The following is a 15,164-nucleotide window of genomic DNA, read 5'->3' on the forward strand; positions in this document are numbered from 1 at the left end:
CACAAAACTTGCACTCAGTCTTAAACCCTTAAAATTGGTGATAGTGTAATATTAAAGGAGAGAAGTAAATAAGGACTGTATAACGTAATTTTGATGTTAATATGGACATAATGGACCCAATTCTACTCTTTCATTTAATTAGAAATCAATGAAAAATTAGAAATCAGTAATTAATGAAGCAGCTCCATATTATAAGCACCAGAAGCAAAAAGAGAACTGCAGATAGAGAAAAATAGAACAGGCTGGGTGAAAGACTTGGGCTCCGCTCTGATTTTCAAGGCATGGAAAATAACTTTAAAAATACGGATGAGGAGAAGAATGAGGAAGGATAGGTATGCCTGACCTGCAATTTAAGATTAATTTGTGCTGCAAGGTCAGGAACATTGGAATTTTAAGGGTTTGTTTTGCCCACTGTTTGGAGTCACTTCATATTTTTGTACTAGAGCTGAACTTTTCGGATGATAAACATGTTTAGCTCCAGGCATTCAGTTTGTTACCAGCTGGGAGCAGGGGGAAAGCCTTTCTTATTCTCCTTGAGAACTCCCTTGGAAAGCTTTCTGTTTCTCCAGTTCCAAAAAACACAGCAAATTTACTTTTTTTTTTTTCTCCCCCCTCTGGAAAGCTTATAGTTAGATGATTCTTATTACAGCATTTTTTCATTTTGTCTTAAATCTTCCTGTGTTTTTATTTGGGATATTGATCTCTAGAACATCATGATGTGTACCAGTATAGATACCAAAAAAATCTGTATTTTATTTAGGCCAGGTTGTAACCTGTTCTCCATATTATTCTCATGAGACAAGAACACAGAAAACACTGTTATTTATCAGAAGCAGTGCTGTGAGTTAGGTGGTGCAGTGCTACAGTGCCACTGCACTAAAAAAGGCTATTTTCAGCATGATGCAATATACTCTTCTCTCAGAGTAAACCTGAACTCTATCCCTTTGGACCAGTTCATAGACTCAGGGAATATATCCTGTTCATGGGATAAAATATGATCTTGTAGAAGCACAGGAACTGGGCCAATGTTGCCATTTTAAAAAGCATAGGAAAGTAGAAAAACAGAGTTTGAAGATCAGGCCAATAGTAATGTGGCCAATTTGAAATAATAGATTTGTCTGATGTCTAAACTCAGTATACTTTTACTGTAGGTTTATATTCTGAATTATGCAATCCACAAATTTATGCAACTCCTTCTGTAACCAACCTTAAATGATAAAACTTATTTAAAACACACTTGAAACAAAAGAGTAGCTTGTATTACCTCCAGCTCCGTGGGTTTCTCTTCCTTGCCATGGTCCTTCATTTCCTTTTCAGAATGATCATCACAGTCATCTACATGACACATGTGCTGATATGTAGTAAGTTCATGCTTAGCTTGCTTTCTTGGAGAAACATTCCTTCTCTGGAGACCATTGAAAAATGCCTCATACATTGGCAGCTCTGTAAACAAATCATCATCTTTACCATTTGCTTCTTCCTCTTCAGATGAAAAACCTTCTCCTGCCTCACAAACATGGAGTGTAGTAGTAGCTTCATCTGATAAAAATTCAAAATCAGAAAATGTGATAGCACTTGGTGTGTGTTTTATAACTCTGACCTCATGTCTCCTTGCTGGTTTCTGGTCTAAATTTTTTCCTAAATGCACTGGCCATTCTGTGTGCAAGGGGAGGTTTAAAGGATCTGCCTTGGGCTCGTGCCTTGCAGAAAGGACTAATTCTTCAGAAAGATGCTTTGTCTCAGACTGATGGGTGGCACTGATACAGCCTGCAGACGTGCCAGGTTCCAAGGATGTCTCATTGTGGTCTGATAAGGATAATGCAGACAGCAAACTCGACTCAGGTTCCAGTAAAACATTCATAAATTCAGATGGACTTGCCTGTTTTTCTGTCTTTCTTTGGTATTCCTCATGCTTTGGTTCTTTTGGAGTCTCCAGGCACCCAGCAGATGTAAGACAAGGTGAGTCCTGTTCTTTTTCATAGATGTTAGTTTCCATTCCAATGAGTTTCATCCATCAGAGATCAAAATTGCTTCATTCTTGGTTTTCTTAAGAAACATAACTCTGCAGATGTAGCCAGACAAAAGTATCCTCTTATTTTTGTGAAACCATAATCACACAATCTTCATTAATTTCTGGATTCTCATTCAAAATGCCCGAATATTCTGCTCCTGAAAAAAAAAAATATTGATGGTAACGTGTTTGCATTGGAATGCATCAGCAAAAGTAATCCTGAAACATGAAATTCTTGTATCAAATTTACTTGAAGGTCTTTTCAAAAATATTTGATGTATGCAGATTAACTGAACTTAAAACATGAGAACCCTGACTTGTTTACCTTAGAGACCAGGAAAGAACTGGCAAAGGCAGAAATGTTTTTAAAATCTTGACTCTATGTTGATTATTGACACAATGGTTCAGAGTCACTGGATGTGGTGTTAGCTTTATGCTTGTTATCAAAATATGCCTCTGTTCACTGTTTTATTACCTGTTAAATAGCAGAAAACTTTCATACTGTTTTGATAAAGCCACTAAAATGTGATTGGGAAGAGCAAGGAGCCAAAGTAATTGACATAAAAGGAGATTTCAGTGTATTTTCTGTCTCTTGGTTTCTGTGTATTGCCAAGAAGTGCAGAACCTGTTCATTTCCAACAGATTTTTAAAGCAAAAAGGGGAAGCTAAGAACAACAGAGAGCTACATCATCAGAGATGGGCATGTCTGGCTGAAGTCAGTCTTAACTTTGTGCTCACACCTTGGCTGTTCACATCCATCACGTGGGAATAAGGGAGCACCTGAAGGACCAATCCTGCATCACTGAAGAGCTTACATCCACCCATATAGGCAATTTCCTTTTTGTGACAGACTGAATATTGACAGTATTTATTGTAATGATTATTTCAGTGCTCAATCTTTGAAAGAGCACAGCAGAACAGAAGCTTTTCAAAACAGATCTTTCTGACACTTAAGCCTTGGATGGATGTGGCAAACCTGTCAGCAGTGAGGAAGCTGTGTCAGAAGGCAGCACTGTGATTGTCACAGTGGGAAGCAGGCAAAGTGAGATGCTGGCACATGATGTGCCTCTCACTACATCTGCCATAAACTGAGCAATGCACACCAGCCAGGCATTTCTTACTGCTGGTTACTAAATATTTTAGTGTTATAGGTGTACATTAGGTAATAGGATACTGTTACAGAAGAGTTGGGTTTATTACATTACCTTTGTCATCTGAATTGCTGCTGTAAAAGGTGTGAGCAGGCAGGTACACACTGTTAAGGCAGACTTCCTCTCAGCTATTGCTTGCTATTTAAAAACCAGACTTTATTTTAAGCCACTGTCTAGTCTCCTGCTGGAGTCAGTGGAGAGAGAAAAATGCTTCCAGAAGGTAAATGTTCTCACTTATCTTGGATTCCTCTTTTGACACAGGATGAGTCTCCCTCCTGGCATGACTGCCTTATCCAAACCCATGGAGGAGGTCTAGACAACAAGATCACCCAGCTTTTAGAGGGTGAAATAAAGGCAAGAAGACTCTCATCCCATTACCTTTTTTATGCAATAATAACAGATTACAGTGTCTAAATGTGAACGAGAAACTTACTTTTGAAGGCCTAATTTTCTCAGCTGAAAGTTAACTTTCTACACAGAAGTGACTACACTTTGAGGAGTGCCAGACACACTTGGTTCTCCCTAGCATTAAGTGATCTAACTGAGCACGATGTCTTTGAAAAATAAGACACATTCCCACATTTGTAGAGAATGACTGGAATAACTAACATTTCACATAATACTTTGTACATTTTGGGCACAGTGAAAAAGCCTCCCACCTTTGCAGCTGAATATTGAGTATTATCTGTGCTTCACTAAGAGCCATCACTGCAGACCAAGGTATATGTGAAGATGATCCACCTATAAGATTCCCCAAAAAGCAGCTGGTGTTGGCTTGGCTGCCCGCACCAGTGTCTTGCCATGAGGTGAGGGGATGGGCTGTGTTCACCAGCCCTTGCTGCTGGTGCCTTGCCCTGTTCCTCACCTACTGGTAGTTCCAGCAGAAGTAGCAATGTTTGGGTCTCCTGGTCTCCCCACAGACTCTTTCCCTGCTTTACCCTTTCCTATTGTCACTCTTCTTTTTCTAGCAGAAATTGCCCATCCTTGGCCTATTCCCTGGACCCTCTTTAGCTCTGGCACTGCTGCCAAACAGGCCCTGCTGTGATGACACCTCTGTGTATGTAGGATCACCTTTGCCATCCCAAACTCAAAATACAGCATGAAATGCTTCACAGGAAGCTATAGAAATTCTGCAGTAAGCGAGCGTGGGATGCATGAATTACATATTTTTAATTTCTAGTATTTTAGGATAATGCCCTAGGCTCCAGAAGACTCCAAAGCATGAATTATCATACCTGCAAAAATTTGTATATCTCATTATCTCTGCCTATTCCTATAATTTAAGATAAATGCCCAGCTCCCATTAAAATTTTCCTCAGTTCGCCCTCTCAAATGATTTCTATTTTTACAGTATGTTGTGTGAAGCTGCATTTTTTACAATTTAATTACAAAAGGCATGAAGTTTTTCCTTTTATTATATTTTTCCTCACTGTATTGGACTCTCTCTCTTTTTTCTTTTTTTTCTTTTTTTCCATTTTTCCTGTGATGAGACTGGGACAGAGAACGTATGCAAGAGCTGGCTGGTTTTGTGCAAGTATGGCAAGAAATCTCTAGAAAGGAAGTGGTAAGAAGAGAGAGTGTGAGTTTACCCTGTTCCTCCTGTGGAACATGTCTCTACTTCATCTAGCAAAAAATCCCACCCTTACACAAAATACCAAATTCCATATTTTATAAAGACGTGCGCATAGACTTTTATAGCTCCTAAAAATGCAGCCTTTTTGGCAGAGCTGTGGGTTTGGAAACCCTGCCCATAGAAAAATGTGTAACTGAGGGAGGTTTGAACACTCAGAGCTAAAACTGCACATGTCATTAAAGCCCTGTAACACAGCCCTAAAAAATAAGCTGATTCTCACCATGTTTCTCAATGTATGTACTTACAAGTTCTGAAAAATAATAAATCTTTCTGGAAGAGGTCTTCAAGGCTTTATAATTAGGGAAACTACTTTCATATGCATATGTAATTCTAAATATGTGCTGTAGCATTAGCTCTACTAGTAGGCTCTAGTGTAGGTAAAGGTGTTGTTGAATAATAAAAGTCCTTTGGGTATATGTGTGGTTTTTGCCCAACTAGAAGGAAAATGTGGGAGTTACCACAGCAATCTGTCCAACATCTGACTCCAAAACAGCTTAAAGAAGACCACAAAAACCAGCAACATAGGATGTTTTATTTTAAGCTAAAATGTGTAATGGATATCTGGCTGTAGCAGCTTCAGCTTCTTACACATATGACTAAAACTTCCAAACTGAGTTTTATTTTCTAAGGAAATCTCCTTACAAATCAGCAGTAAATTAATACAGACTTGTGATACAGATAGTGAAATGCTGTGGAAAGTTCCCAGGTGGTCTGGCTCAAGGAAATGTATATGTGCAGGCACACAGATAAAGGTTTGTGCATCCTGCCCTATTGGCTTGATTTCTCTTTGCCCAAACAACCAAAATTTGTATTGAAAATCACTGTTTTGTTGCACAAAGATCACACAAAAGGCATATGTTAGGCTTAACCATTTAAGCAGGAGGCTTTAAACACTATTTAATATTAATAGACTCTATTTTCTTGAGTCAAGAAAAGGAGAATTGTTTTCTGGGGCAAATTATTACACTTTATTTCCTAGGCTTACTATGGTAGCAAGTCACCTAAACTAACTTTTCAAACATTGCTTAAATTAGTGCCTTTTAAGAACCATTGTGTATTTTGGCATTGATGTGCAAGTGAATATGTGGGGTTTTCTTATTTCTTTCAATTCAATTTAATCTCGAACTGACATAGTAAGCCAGCAAATCAAGTCTTGATCTTGGTTTCAATAGTACCCCACTCATGTTAAATAAAAAGTTTTTACCCCTCAGCCACTAATGCATTTGTTACCCTTTCTCAGTGGCTTTGCTTGATATCTCCCTTTGACTTAAAAAAGCTTCCCCTGAAAAATTAAGCAAACAAGCCAAGAGAATGAGACACACAGACTAGGAGCAAATTAGGAGATCAGGATTTTTTTTTGCCTCATGATAATTTTACCTGTTTTGCAAGATAACCCCATATTTTTCAATTCAAGTTATTTCCCTAAGTGTAACAACAGGAACTCAGCAGCCAAAAGATCCTCCAAGTGTTGGGGCAGAACAGAAAAAGAAGTGAGCAGATCCTTAACAAAAGGCATTTCAGCTTGCTTGCTGCAGAAAAACTCTGTCAACAGAAGTCTGTGTGAGAATCCCTGAGGCAAAAACAGCCTCTGCAAGCACTGGCCAAATTATTCACAGAAAAAGACGGGGGGGGGGGGGGGGGAAAGGAAGAAAAAAACCATAGAGAGTGAGAGCATGCTTCACAGGAACACCAGGCACTTTCTAAAAATACAGTGTGACCTCATTCTTCACATATACCAGGCTGTGACATTGTGCTTTGCTTTATCACCTGGAGTCAGGTTCCCACTGCACACACCCGACCTCAGATGCTGTCAGGGTTTGAAAAGGTAGGCTCTGAAATGCCTTTTGATGTAGCAGAAAGGACTCCCAAAATTAGCTTTCAGGTCACTTGCAAATTGTAATTATTGTTTGCCTCTGTTTCTTCAAGACCTACATTTGCTGCCAAGGCTTCATGAGTCTTCCCTTCTCCATTTATGAGTAGAGTCCTAGCTTGCAGACAGACTCCTGCATCCACTGCAAAGTGTAGCTGAAGTGTAGGCTGCTGGACATGTGAGATTCTGAGTGTGATTATATCATAGAATCATAGAATCATAGAATTAGCCGGGTTGGAAGGGACTTCAGAGATCATCTAGTCCAACCCTTGACCCACTGGAGCAGTTGCTAGACCATGGCACTGAGTGCCACATCCAGTCTTTTTTTAAATGTCTCCAGGGACGGAGAATCTACCACCTCACCGGGCAGTCCATTCCATAGCCTAATCACCCTCTCCGTGAAGAAATTCTTTCTAATATCTAATCTAAACCTCCCCTGGCGCAACTTAAGACTGTGTCCTCTTGTCTTGTTGGAGGTCATCTGTGAAAAGAGTCCAGCTCCCACCTCGCTACATCCTCCTTTCAGGTAGTTGTAGACAGCAATGAGGTCTCCCCTGAGCCTCCTCTTCTTCAGGCTGAACAGCCCCAGCTCTCTCAGCCTCTCCCCATAGGGCCTGTGCTCGAGTCCCTTCACCAGCCTGGTTGCCCTCCTTTGGACTTGTTCCAGGGCCTCTACATCCTTCTTAAACTGAGGGGCCCAGAACTGGACACAGTACTCGAGGTGTGGCCTCACCAGCGCTGAGTACAGGGGAAGAATCACCTCCCTGGACCTGCTGGTGACGCTGTTTCTGATACAGGCCAGGATGCCATTGGCCTTCTTGGCCACCTGGGCACACTGCTGGCTCATGTTCAGTTTCTTGTTAATGCAGACTCCCATATATATCACTTATTGGCAAATCTAGCCTGGAAAGAAAAAGGATGAACTGTCACTGGAAACGCGGGGTGAAAAGACTCTGATTTATAGTTTAATTTTGGAAGTGTTTCTTCTGTATTGCTTTTGATTGGATTAAACAGCAAAAATCAAAAAGCTGCAATACCTTTCTGCTTGTGTAGTGGATCTTGCATGGTAGAAGTAGTAGATTATATTTTTCACCTTGAGATACCCAGGTACAGATATTTGGCACAGATGCTGCCAAATCTGTGGCCCTCCTGACTCATTTCACTGATTGAGGGAGGCAGCACTTAGATGCTGATTTCTCTTGCACCTTGTGCACCTGATTGCTGAAATTAAACAGTATTTTAGTCAGCAAAGAATGTGTCATATTTATGAATGGAAATGAAGTCACTCAGGAAATGAAGCCACATCTTGAGGCACCCATTTTGCAGGCATTACTTTCTGGGAGAGTTTACTGAGCAGCAGTGCTACCAAGCCTCTCCTTTAGGTTTGCCATGTCCCTCCCCACCTCAACTATGTCAGCAGCTCATTTTACATTGCTAAGGAAAGTAAAATATCTTCTCAAAATCACAACGATAAAGAGACAGTTCACTAATTTAGCCGTGTTTGTATTCAGTTGTATGAGTTTGGTCACAGGTGATCTGTTTTCCAACCATCATCTTAACTTACAGAGCTCTGGCAGCCAGTTATTTACAGCTGGACCTACTTGCAATATATAGGAGGGAAAGACTCTACTCCAGGAAGGGTCATTGCCACATTTTATCTGATTAGCTGAGCCTGAGCTTACAACAACTGAGGCATTAACATCCTGTCAGTGTGCTGACTCAGTTGTGTTTTACTCTAAACCAGCATTCTTGGCAGTATTGCCATTGGCACCTGACAACCATGTGGGATCAGTGGTTTAGTTACGAACAAGGTGGGAAAATACCCTCTGTAATACAACTATTGCCATTTTTAAGAACTCAGATCCATGGCAATGTTTAGTCCTAGTTTACATAAGGTGGGCCCTTACTTTGCAAACCATTCTGCTCAGAGCATCTCATGAAGAGCGTGAGGAAAATCAAACAGCAGGAATGTGTGAGCACCAGTAAAGCAAAGGACTAGAAATAGTTCTTCACACTTGGAAAAGTCTTATATTTGTATAACTGATTGCATCCTCCCAAAAGAAGGTACTGAAAAGGTGTTAGAAACAAAAGGGGAGCTAAGGATTTATGTCTTTCTTTGAACATGTCCCTGGGGATGTGAATGAAGTCTTAATAAGATCTGGTTTCCCTTCTGCCATTAGGCTTCTTTTTGCATTGCATTCAATGTATTGCTTTTGTATTCCCTGTTCTGCATCACCTATTTTGTTGTGCACCTATTAAATGCAGAATCAAGCTCCTGATGAGGTATTGGCCTGAGGTAGTTTGAACACGTGCTTTTAGGTGGCAATTTCAAGCAATTTAAAATTACACTCTGAGCTACTTGAGAAATTAAATCTGATGTGAAGTTGCTGAAAATCCTAATACAAGAAAGAAGGGGTGAAAGCGGGAGGAGAGTGTGCATATGCATTTATCTAAAATTTGTGGTATTAAATGAAAAACAGATTTTTCTTTTACATATTGCCCTAGAATACTTTGGCTATTTTTTTTATATGAGTACAGTCAGCATGAAACAGGAAGAGCAGCCAGTCATACACAGACACTGTTCATAAACAGAGGCCCCAAAACCAGAACCAACACCTAATAAATATTTTAAAAATAACATTGGGTAAACCACATAGGAAAAAAAAAATCTGCCTTCATTTACGTTGAGGATCTTGGCACTGGTGAGATCCTAGCTCTTCATCTAATAGAAGCCAGTACAAACCAAAGTCAGGAAACATCCCTTCTGCAAGAGAAGACACCCAGGTATGAGCTGCTTTTTAAAATACTACCACTGTTTCTTCATCCTGTAAAGTGAATTCCTTTACATATGTTCAAGGGATTCTCAATGAACTGGCTGGAACTTAATATTCATTGTGCACAAGAAGCAAGAGGATGGAAGAAACAATTTTCTCACCCTGGAGGAAATCTTTATTAAGATGAACTGCTCAAGGGTTGTATTCACACCTTTACAATTTTTAAAAGCTCATGAGGCCCACTTTGTGTGGCTTCCAAAAATGCATGGATCTCTCTGGGAAATGTTTGCAGAACCTGTGACACCCACCAGCAGCCAAAGACCCTGGACAAAAGCAGTTAGTTGTTTTGATATTCTATGGGGGCAGAGACTGTTATATCTCTGTGCTTATTCTATGTTTCATAATTCCTTAAAATGAAATAAATTATCTTCTTTAAACTTATTTTCTTCTTTGAAGATGAAAAACATATCACTGCCCTTGGTTTCTTCATGACAAAATGTCAGTTCATATTAACTTAATTTACAATCTTTATTATCTATCTGTATATAAGGAACTGGACCCTGGTGTCTGTTGTGACCACAGAACCAGTAGAAAAGATGTAAACAGGAATCGAAGATTATCACACAAAGCCATTTCTAAATCACATCTAATCTTCTATCCATACAAATTGCTACTTTATTTACTAATTGTCATGATTGAATTTGCATAAAGAATGGAAGAAACAGAGGCTTCAACACACATAATGACTGAGGATCAGCACTTACTGTAATAGGCTGAACTCTTCTCACTAATTCTGTTTCTCGAGGACAGCTGCATTTCATTAGAAGTGCCCACCCTTTTTCTCCTGAGCTGGGTTCCCTTAAACAGGGAGAAACCAATTATCTGCCACCCTTCCAAGACCTTGATTCTCCCAGAATCTATTAAATTCCCCCAATGGCTCCAACAATGTTTATTAACTCTTCAGTGGTTGCCTTTTCCTTTGAGCCTCCTGCAAGTTAAATTTTAGGTCCTGATCCTACTCTACATTTCCATTCCTTGACCTGTGCTTCAGCTCCCTCTGTCCTTGCCAATGGTGGCCACAGCCACCACTGGGGTGACAGCCTGGCACAGGGGCAGAGGCTTCCCAGCAGCTGCCAAGATCTGCTGCACTCACATCACAGAATCATTGAATCATAGAATGGTTTGGATTGGAAAGGACATCAAAGATCATTTGGTTCCAACCCCCCTGCAGTGAGCAGGGACATCTTCAACTAGATCAGCTTGCTCAAAGCCCCATCCAAAATTACCTTGAATGTTTCCAAGGATGGAACATCTACCACCTCTCTGGGCAACTCATTCCAGGGTTTCACCACCCTCATGGTAAAAAATTTCTTCTTTATATGTACTCTGAATCTACCGTCTTTCAGTTTAAAACCATTTAAAACCTCTTGTGTTATCTCAACAGGCCCCGCTAAAAAGTTTGTGAGAAACCACAATAAGAATAAACGTCTCTTGCAGTTTTCTGAGCAAAGTATAAACCAAAAAATAACCCACAGACCACTGGTGTTTGTGATAAGAACAGGCTCAGGCCCAGGCAGAAATTCCCAGCTCACCTGAAACCATTCAGCCTGGGGAGTTGGGTGCAACCAGACCGTGGTAACTGCTGAACCACACACAAGTTTATTAATCCTGCTTACAGGACTGGGCTGTTTCTGATGCATAAACCTAAATATGGGAAGATTCCCCAATCCTCATGGCCTTTGAGACATCCTAGACAGTCCCACCCAGCCTTCGGATGCCAGCTCAGAGGTGTGAATCTCCTCCAACTCCTTTGGCATTCCCTCTGTGGGGATGTCATAGCTCATTGGGGTATCTCCAAGGGCACTGCCAGGCACCTGAAGGTGGGCACTTGTTTAGGCAAAGGAATTGTACCTTTAATTTACTTAGTAGCCTGTTGAAAGAATTAAATGTCAGGCACCTAATTTTGATGACAAATTTAGTATTTTTATGTAAAAGCCTCAACTTCACCTTTGCCTATATAAAAAGGCTACATTCCTAATGTATGCATCTAAATCCAGATGGCATAAGTACTATATTGCTTTAAAAATATAAAATATGTATGAGTCTCCTGGTGAAGCAAAGAAGCTCCTGTAGGAAGCCAAAATGATCAACACTGCCAGAAGCTCTCTGCTGTGTGAGGACCTGTATCTGTGCTGCAATGCATTATTATGGAAAGTTTCAAGGCTAAATCAGAATATACTCGGAAAACAAACAAGAACAAGTCCTTTAGTGTCTTGCGTATTAAATCAGTTTGTGGCATTTTGGCTCCCCAGGTTTGTGCTCCTATCAGTCTTTTAAGATTTCTGCAGTGTTTTGGCAACATGCTGCATTTCTCAGCTGAAATAAGCTGCTTAATGCAAGACTGGTAAACAGCCTGAATAGGCAGGGCTTTGATTTATGAACTGCATCAATATGGTAATGAGGATGTTGGCTGGGCAATTAGTTTTAAATTGCATAAGCTCACACCAGCTCTTGTTGTTATGAGCACAAAGGTTTGTCAGAACACCTCCGAGTTCAGTATTTCAGAATCCTCTGGTGTCTTTATACCTATTAGACCAGAACTGCAGCAAATTAAAGCCTTTGCTACACCTTCTGAATCTATCATCACAAAACCATTTGCATGAAAACGATCGATGCATCCATTTCTAATTTTTTTTTTTTTTATTTCAACGTGGGCTTTGGACTCCAGCAATGACTTTATTACCCTCTCTAATCAGTGTCTGTAATGAATGCTAAAGAAATGGTGACCCTGCAATAAATGCCCATTACTACAAGGGCCATGCTGGAGGGCAGACTCCTCCTCCCAAGACCTACTGGATACATAAGATATAAATGGCAGCAAGGGAGGACTGTGCCAGCTGTAACATAGACAAATTATTTCAGAGGGAGCAAAAGTTATTTTGGAGGAATCTTCTGTGATCCCTAATTGTATGTGTGATAAGGCCAAGATGGATCATACTCAATCAGTTTTGGCCAAGAAATATTTTTTGGTAAAAGAACTCTTTCCTCAAAGCCAACATATTTTTTGATGGACAACCCAATGCATTTTTGTTTAATCTGAAAATAAATTAAATTCATTGATGTTGGGGGGTATTTATCTTTTTGCTTAATCTATTTAATTTTTCAGAGCTTTCAGAAGAAACAAGTGTTTAAATATAAAGTGATCAGATGAGTATTTCAGTATTTTAAGACTTTCTATATCTCTTGCTTCCCTGTGTGATTTTTGTTTTGTGGTTTTTTTTTTGCTTGTTGTGTTGTGGGGATTTTTAAAATATATATTATTCAGTTAATTGGACAGAAATACACAGCTCTTTTGAATTTTTCTTTTTTTGGACAAGTTTATGTGGTTTTTACCTAGTATATGCCAGGAAAAGTCAAAACACTCACCAATACCTTAGTGATAGGTGCTTTAGAGGTGTCCAAAGTTTTATTTATGTACAGAAGGATGTGTTTCTTAAGCCAAAGTGCATATTTGAGGCATGAGTAGCTGTTTTGAACAAATTCCTGGGTTGCCTTTCTTCTTTTTGGTTATTTCTTCTCCTCCCTTTTGAGATCTTCCAATAATTAGTTACACTCATCTGTTTTCCAGTTTCAGTTCTTAAATTCCAGATTTCTGCACTCTAAGATTTCTTGTTGTGTTTGCTAAATTAAAAATACTTATGGTATCAGATGATCTTTTCCCCACAGAAGGGCTCTCTCTAGACTTTTTATCAAATAACAGCTCACCTTTTTGGATCAACTCAAAAAACCTAAACATCTCAAGTGGTGTAACAAATATCTTAAAATATCTTAACTAGCTCTAAGCTTACACACTTCAGTCTCATAAGTAATAAAGCAGTGGCATGCTGCTGTGGGACACCTTCTTGGGGGTAACCAAAGGGTTACATGGTACCTTCAATAAAGTTCAGGGATTCAATAAAGTTCTTCTCTGGACCTCCCATAAGTTTTATGTCTTATACTATAAGTTTCTCCTGTGAGACTTCCTCAGATTTTCTCTGCTCATGATGTCTTCCCACTATGAAGAATAAAACTGCTTTGGACACTTCCATATGATCTTGTGCCAGAAAATGAGCAGAAAATCACCACCACATCATGAAAAACTGCAATCCACTGGCTGATGGTACTAGAAAATTTAAAGGGTCTACTACACCTGAAGCATAGTCCACAAATAACAAGCTGGATCTTCTCCAGATGTAGAGAAAAACATCTGAAATTTTCACTAAATGTAAACTAAAAGGTATATGAAGTAAAAGTTCAGGCAATTATTTTCTTAACTTTTTCTAGCTTTCCTTTCCTATATATTTCTTTTCAACCTTTAAAAAATAAAAACAAAAGATAAGTAGAAATCTTAATCAAAGGGCATGTCCATTGCCTGGCAGGATGAAGCTCACACAGAACATGAAATTCAATTAATCTGATTCCCATGGAAAAAAGGTATTGATGCAAACTCTGTTACAGAGCCCTTTAAACAAGCAAAATGGTTATTTCCATGTTCTTTGCAGTATATCAGCATTCAGTCAAATGGTCAACACTATCCTATCTCTAGCCAAGGGCCTCTGCAGCTTTATTCAGATATATTAACCTCTGAGAAAGATATTTTTCATCCTCTTTATTACAAGCACAAAGTGTGTTGTGGCAACACAAGAGAGATTTTCTTTCCTTTAGAGTGCTGCAGATGAGTCATTAATTCAGATATCAGAGAGGAGAAAAATTAGTTATTTTTTTTCTCTTGAGACAAGAAAAAAACTAGTTGTCTTGACTGAGCTTTAGAAGTGCCAGAAATTCAGTTTCAGTCTTCATTCATTAAAAACACCAGTGTGTCCATTTGTGCATACTGCATATACTTTTACAGAGATGCTGTTATGGTTCAGCACCCCTGAACCATCACAGCAGAAGTTAGAGATCTGTCAGCAATCAGTTTTTCATGGGTAAAAAAACTCAGTCAGGATAAATCATATCTGTCTAGAGTGCTGGCATATATTTGTCATGCTAGATTTAGAATCTTTTTTAACACTGAGGAATATAAGGATATGATATCTATATACAGGTCCATACTAGACATAAGGAGGAATTCTTTATTATCAAGGTGGTAAAACACTGACACAAGTTGCCCAGAGAGTTTATAGACAGCCCATTCCTGGAAACATTCAAGGTCAGGTTGGATGGAGCTCTGAGCAACCCAAACCAGTTGAAGATGTCCCTGCTCACTGCAAGGTTGTTGTGCTAAAGGCCCTTTAAAGGTCCCTTCCAACCCAAGCAATTCTGAATTTATGAACCATCACCACAGTGGTAATTTTTACTTAAAAACGAGAAAAGCAAGTAAGTATATGCATTTTACAGTTTTATTAACTTCCTCTCCCTTCCCATGATTATCCTAATGCTTCATATAGTTTAAGGCCAAAGTCTGTGGTATTTTCATCATAAAATATCATAGGAGGTATTGATCTTGAGAAAACCATGGGCCTCTGCTTTATTGTAAAGCATCAGCTACTTCTAAAGTGTGCTTCTTCAAAGGGATCATTTGTGTAATCATAAACATTCTGATTTCAAAACATCAAGCTCAGTTTGGCTGATTTTTGAAACATGTTTTAGACCCCAACATGTTTTAGACCCCATTATACTAAAGAGAAGCTTAAAAATCATAAGAGACTGTAACTAATGCAATTTTGGCTCCCTGAGCCAACGT

At 39.3% G+C, this 15,164-nt stretch overlaps 1 protein-coding gene across 10 annotated transcripts in view; it reads right to left on the bottom strand.

Moving 5' to 3' along the window:
* The window catches only part of STARD13 (StAR related lipid transfer domain containing 13), a 291,307-nt gene that overhangs the window by 241,833 nt on the left and 34,310 nt on the right, over positions 1-15,164 (bottom strand). For all 10 annotated transcript variants that reach the window (XM_071737404.1, XM_071737389.1, XM_071737360.1 and 7 more), the window contains one exon: positions 1,265-2,169. In XM_071737404.1, the coding sequence (XP_071593505.1) occupies positions 1,265-2,011 (747 nt within the window). In that variant the 5' untranslated portion in view covers positions 2,012-2,169. The remainder of the gene's footprint in view (positions 1-1,264; positions 2,170-15,164) is intronic.

Source organism: Heliangelus exortis, chromosome 1, assembly GCF_036169615.1.
Source record: "Heliangelus exortis chromosome 1, bHelExo1.hap1, whole genome shotgun sequence".
NCBI lineage: Eukaryota > Metazoa > Chordata > Aves > Apodiformes > Trochilidae > Heliangelus > Heliangelus exortis.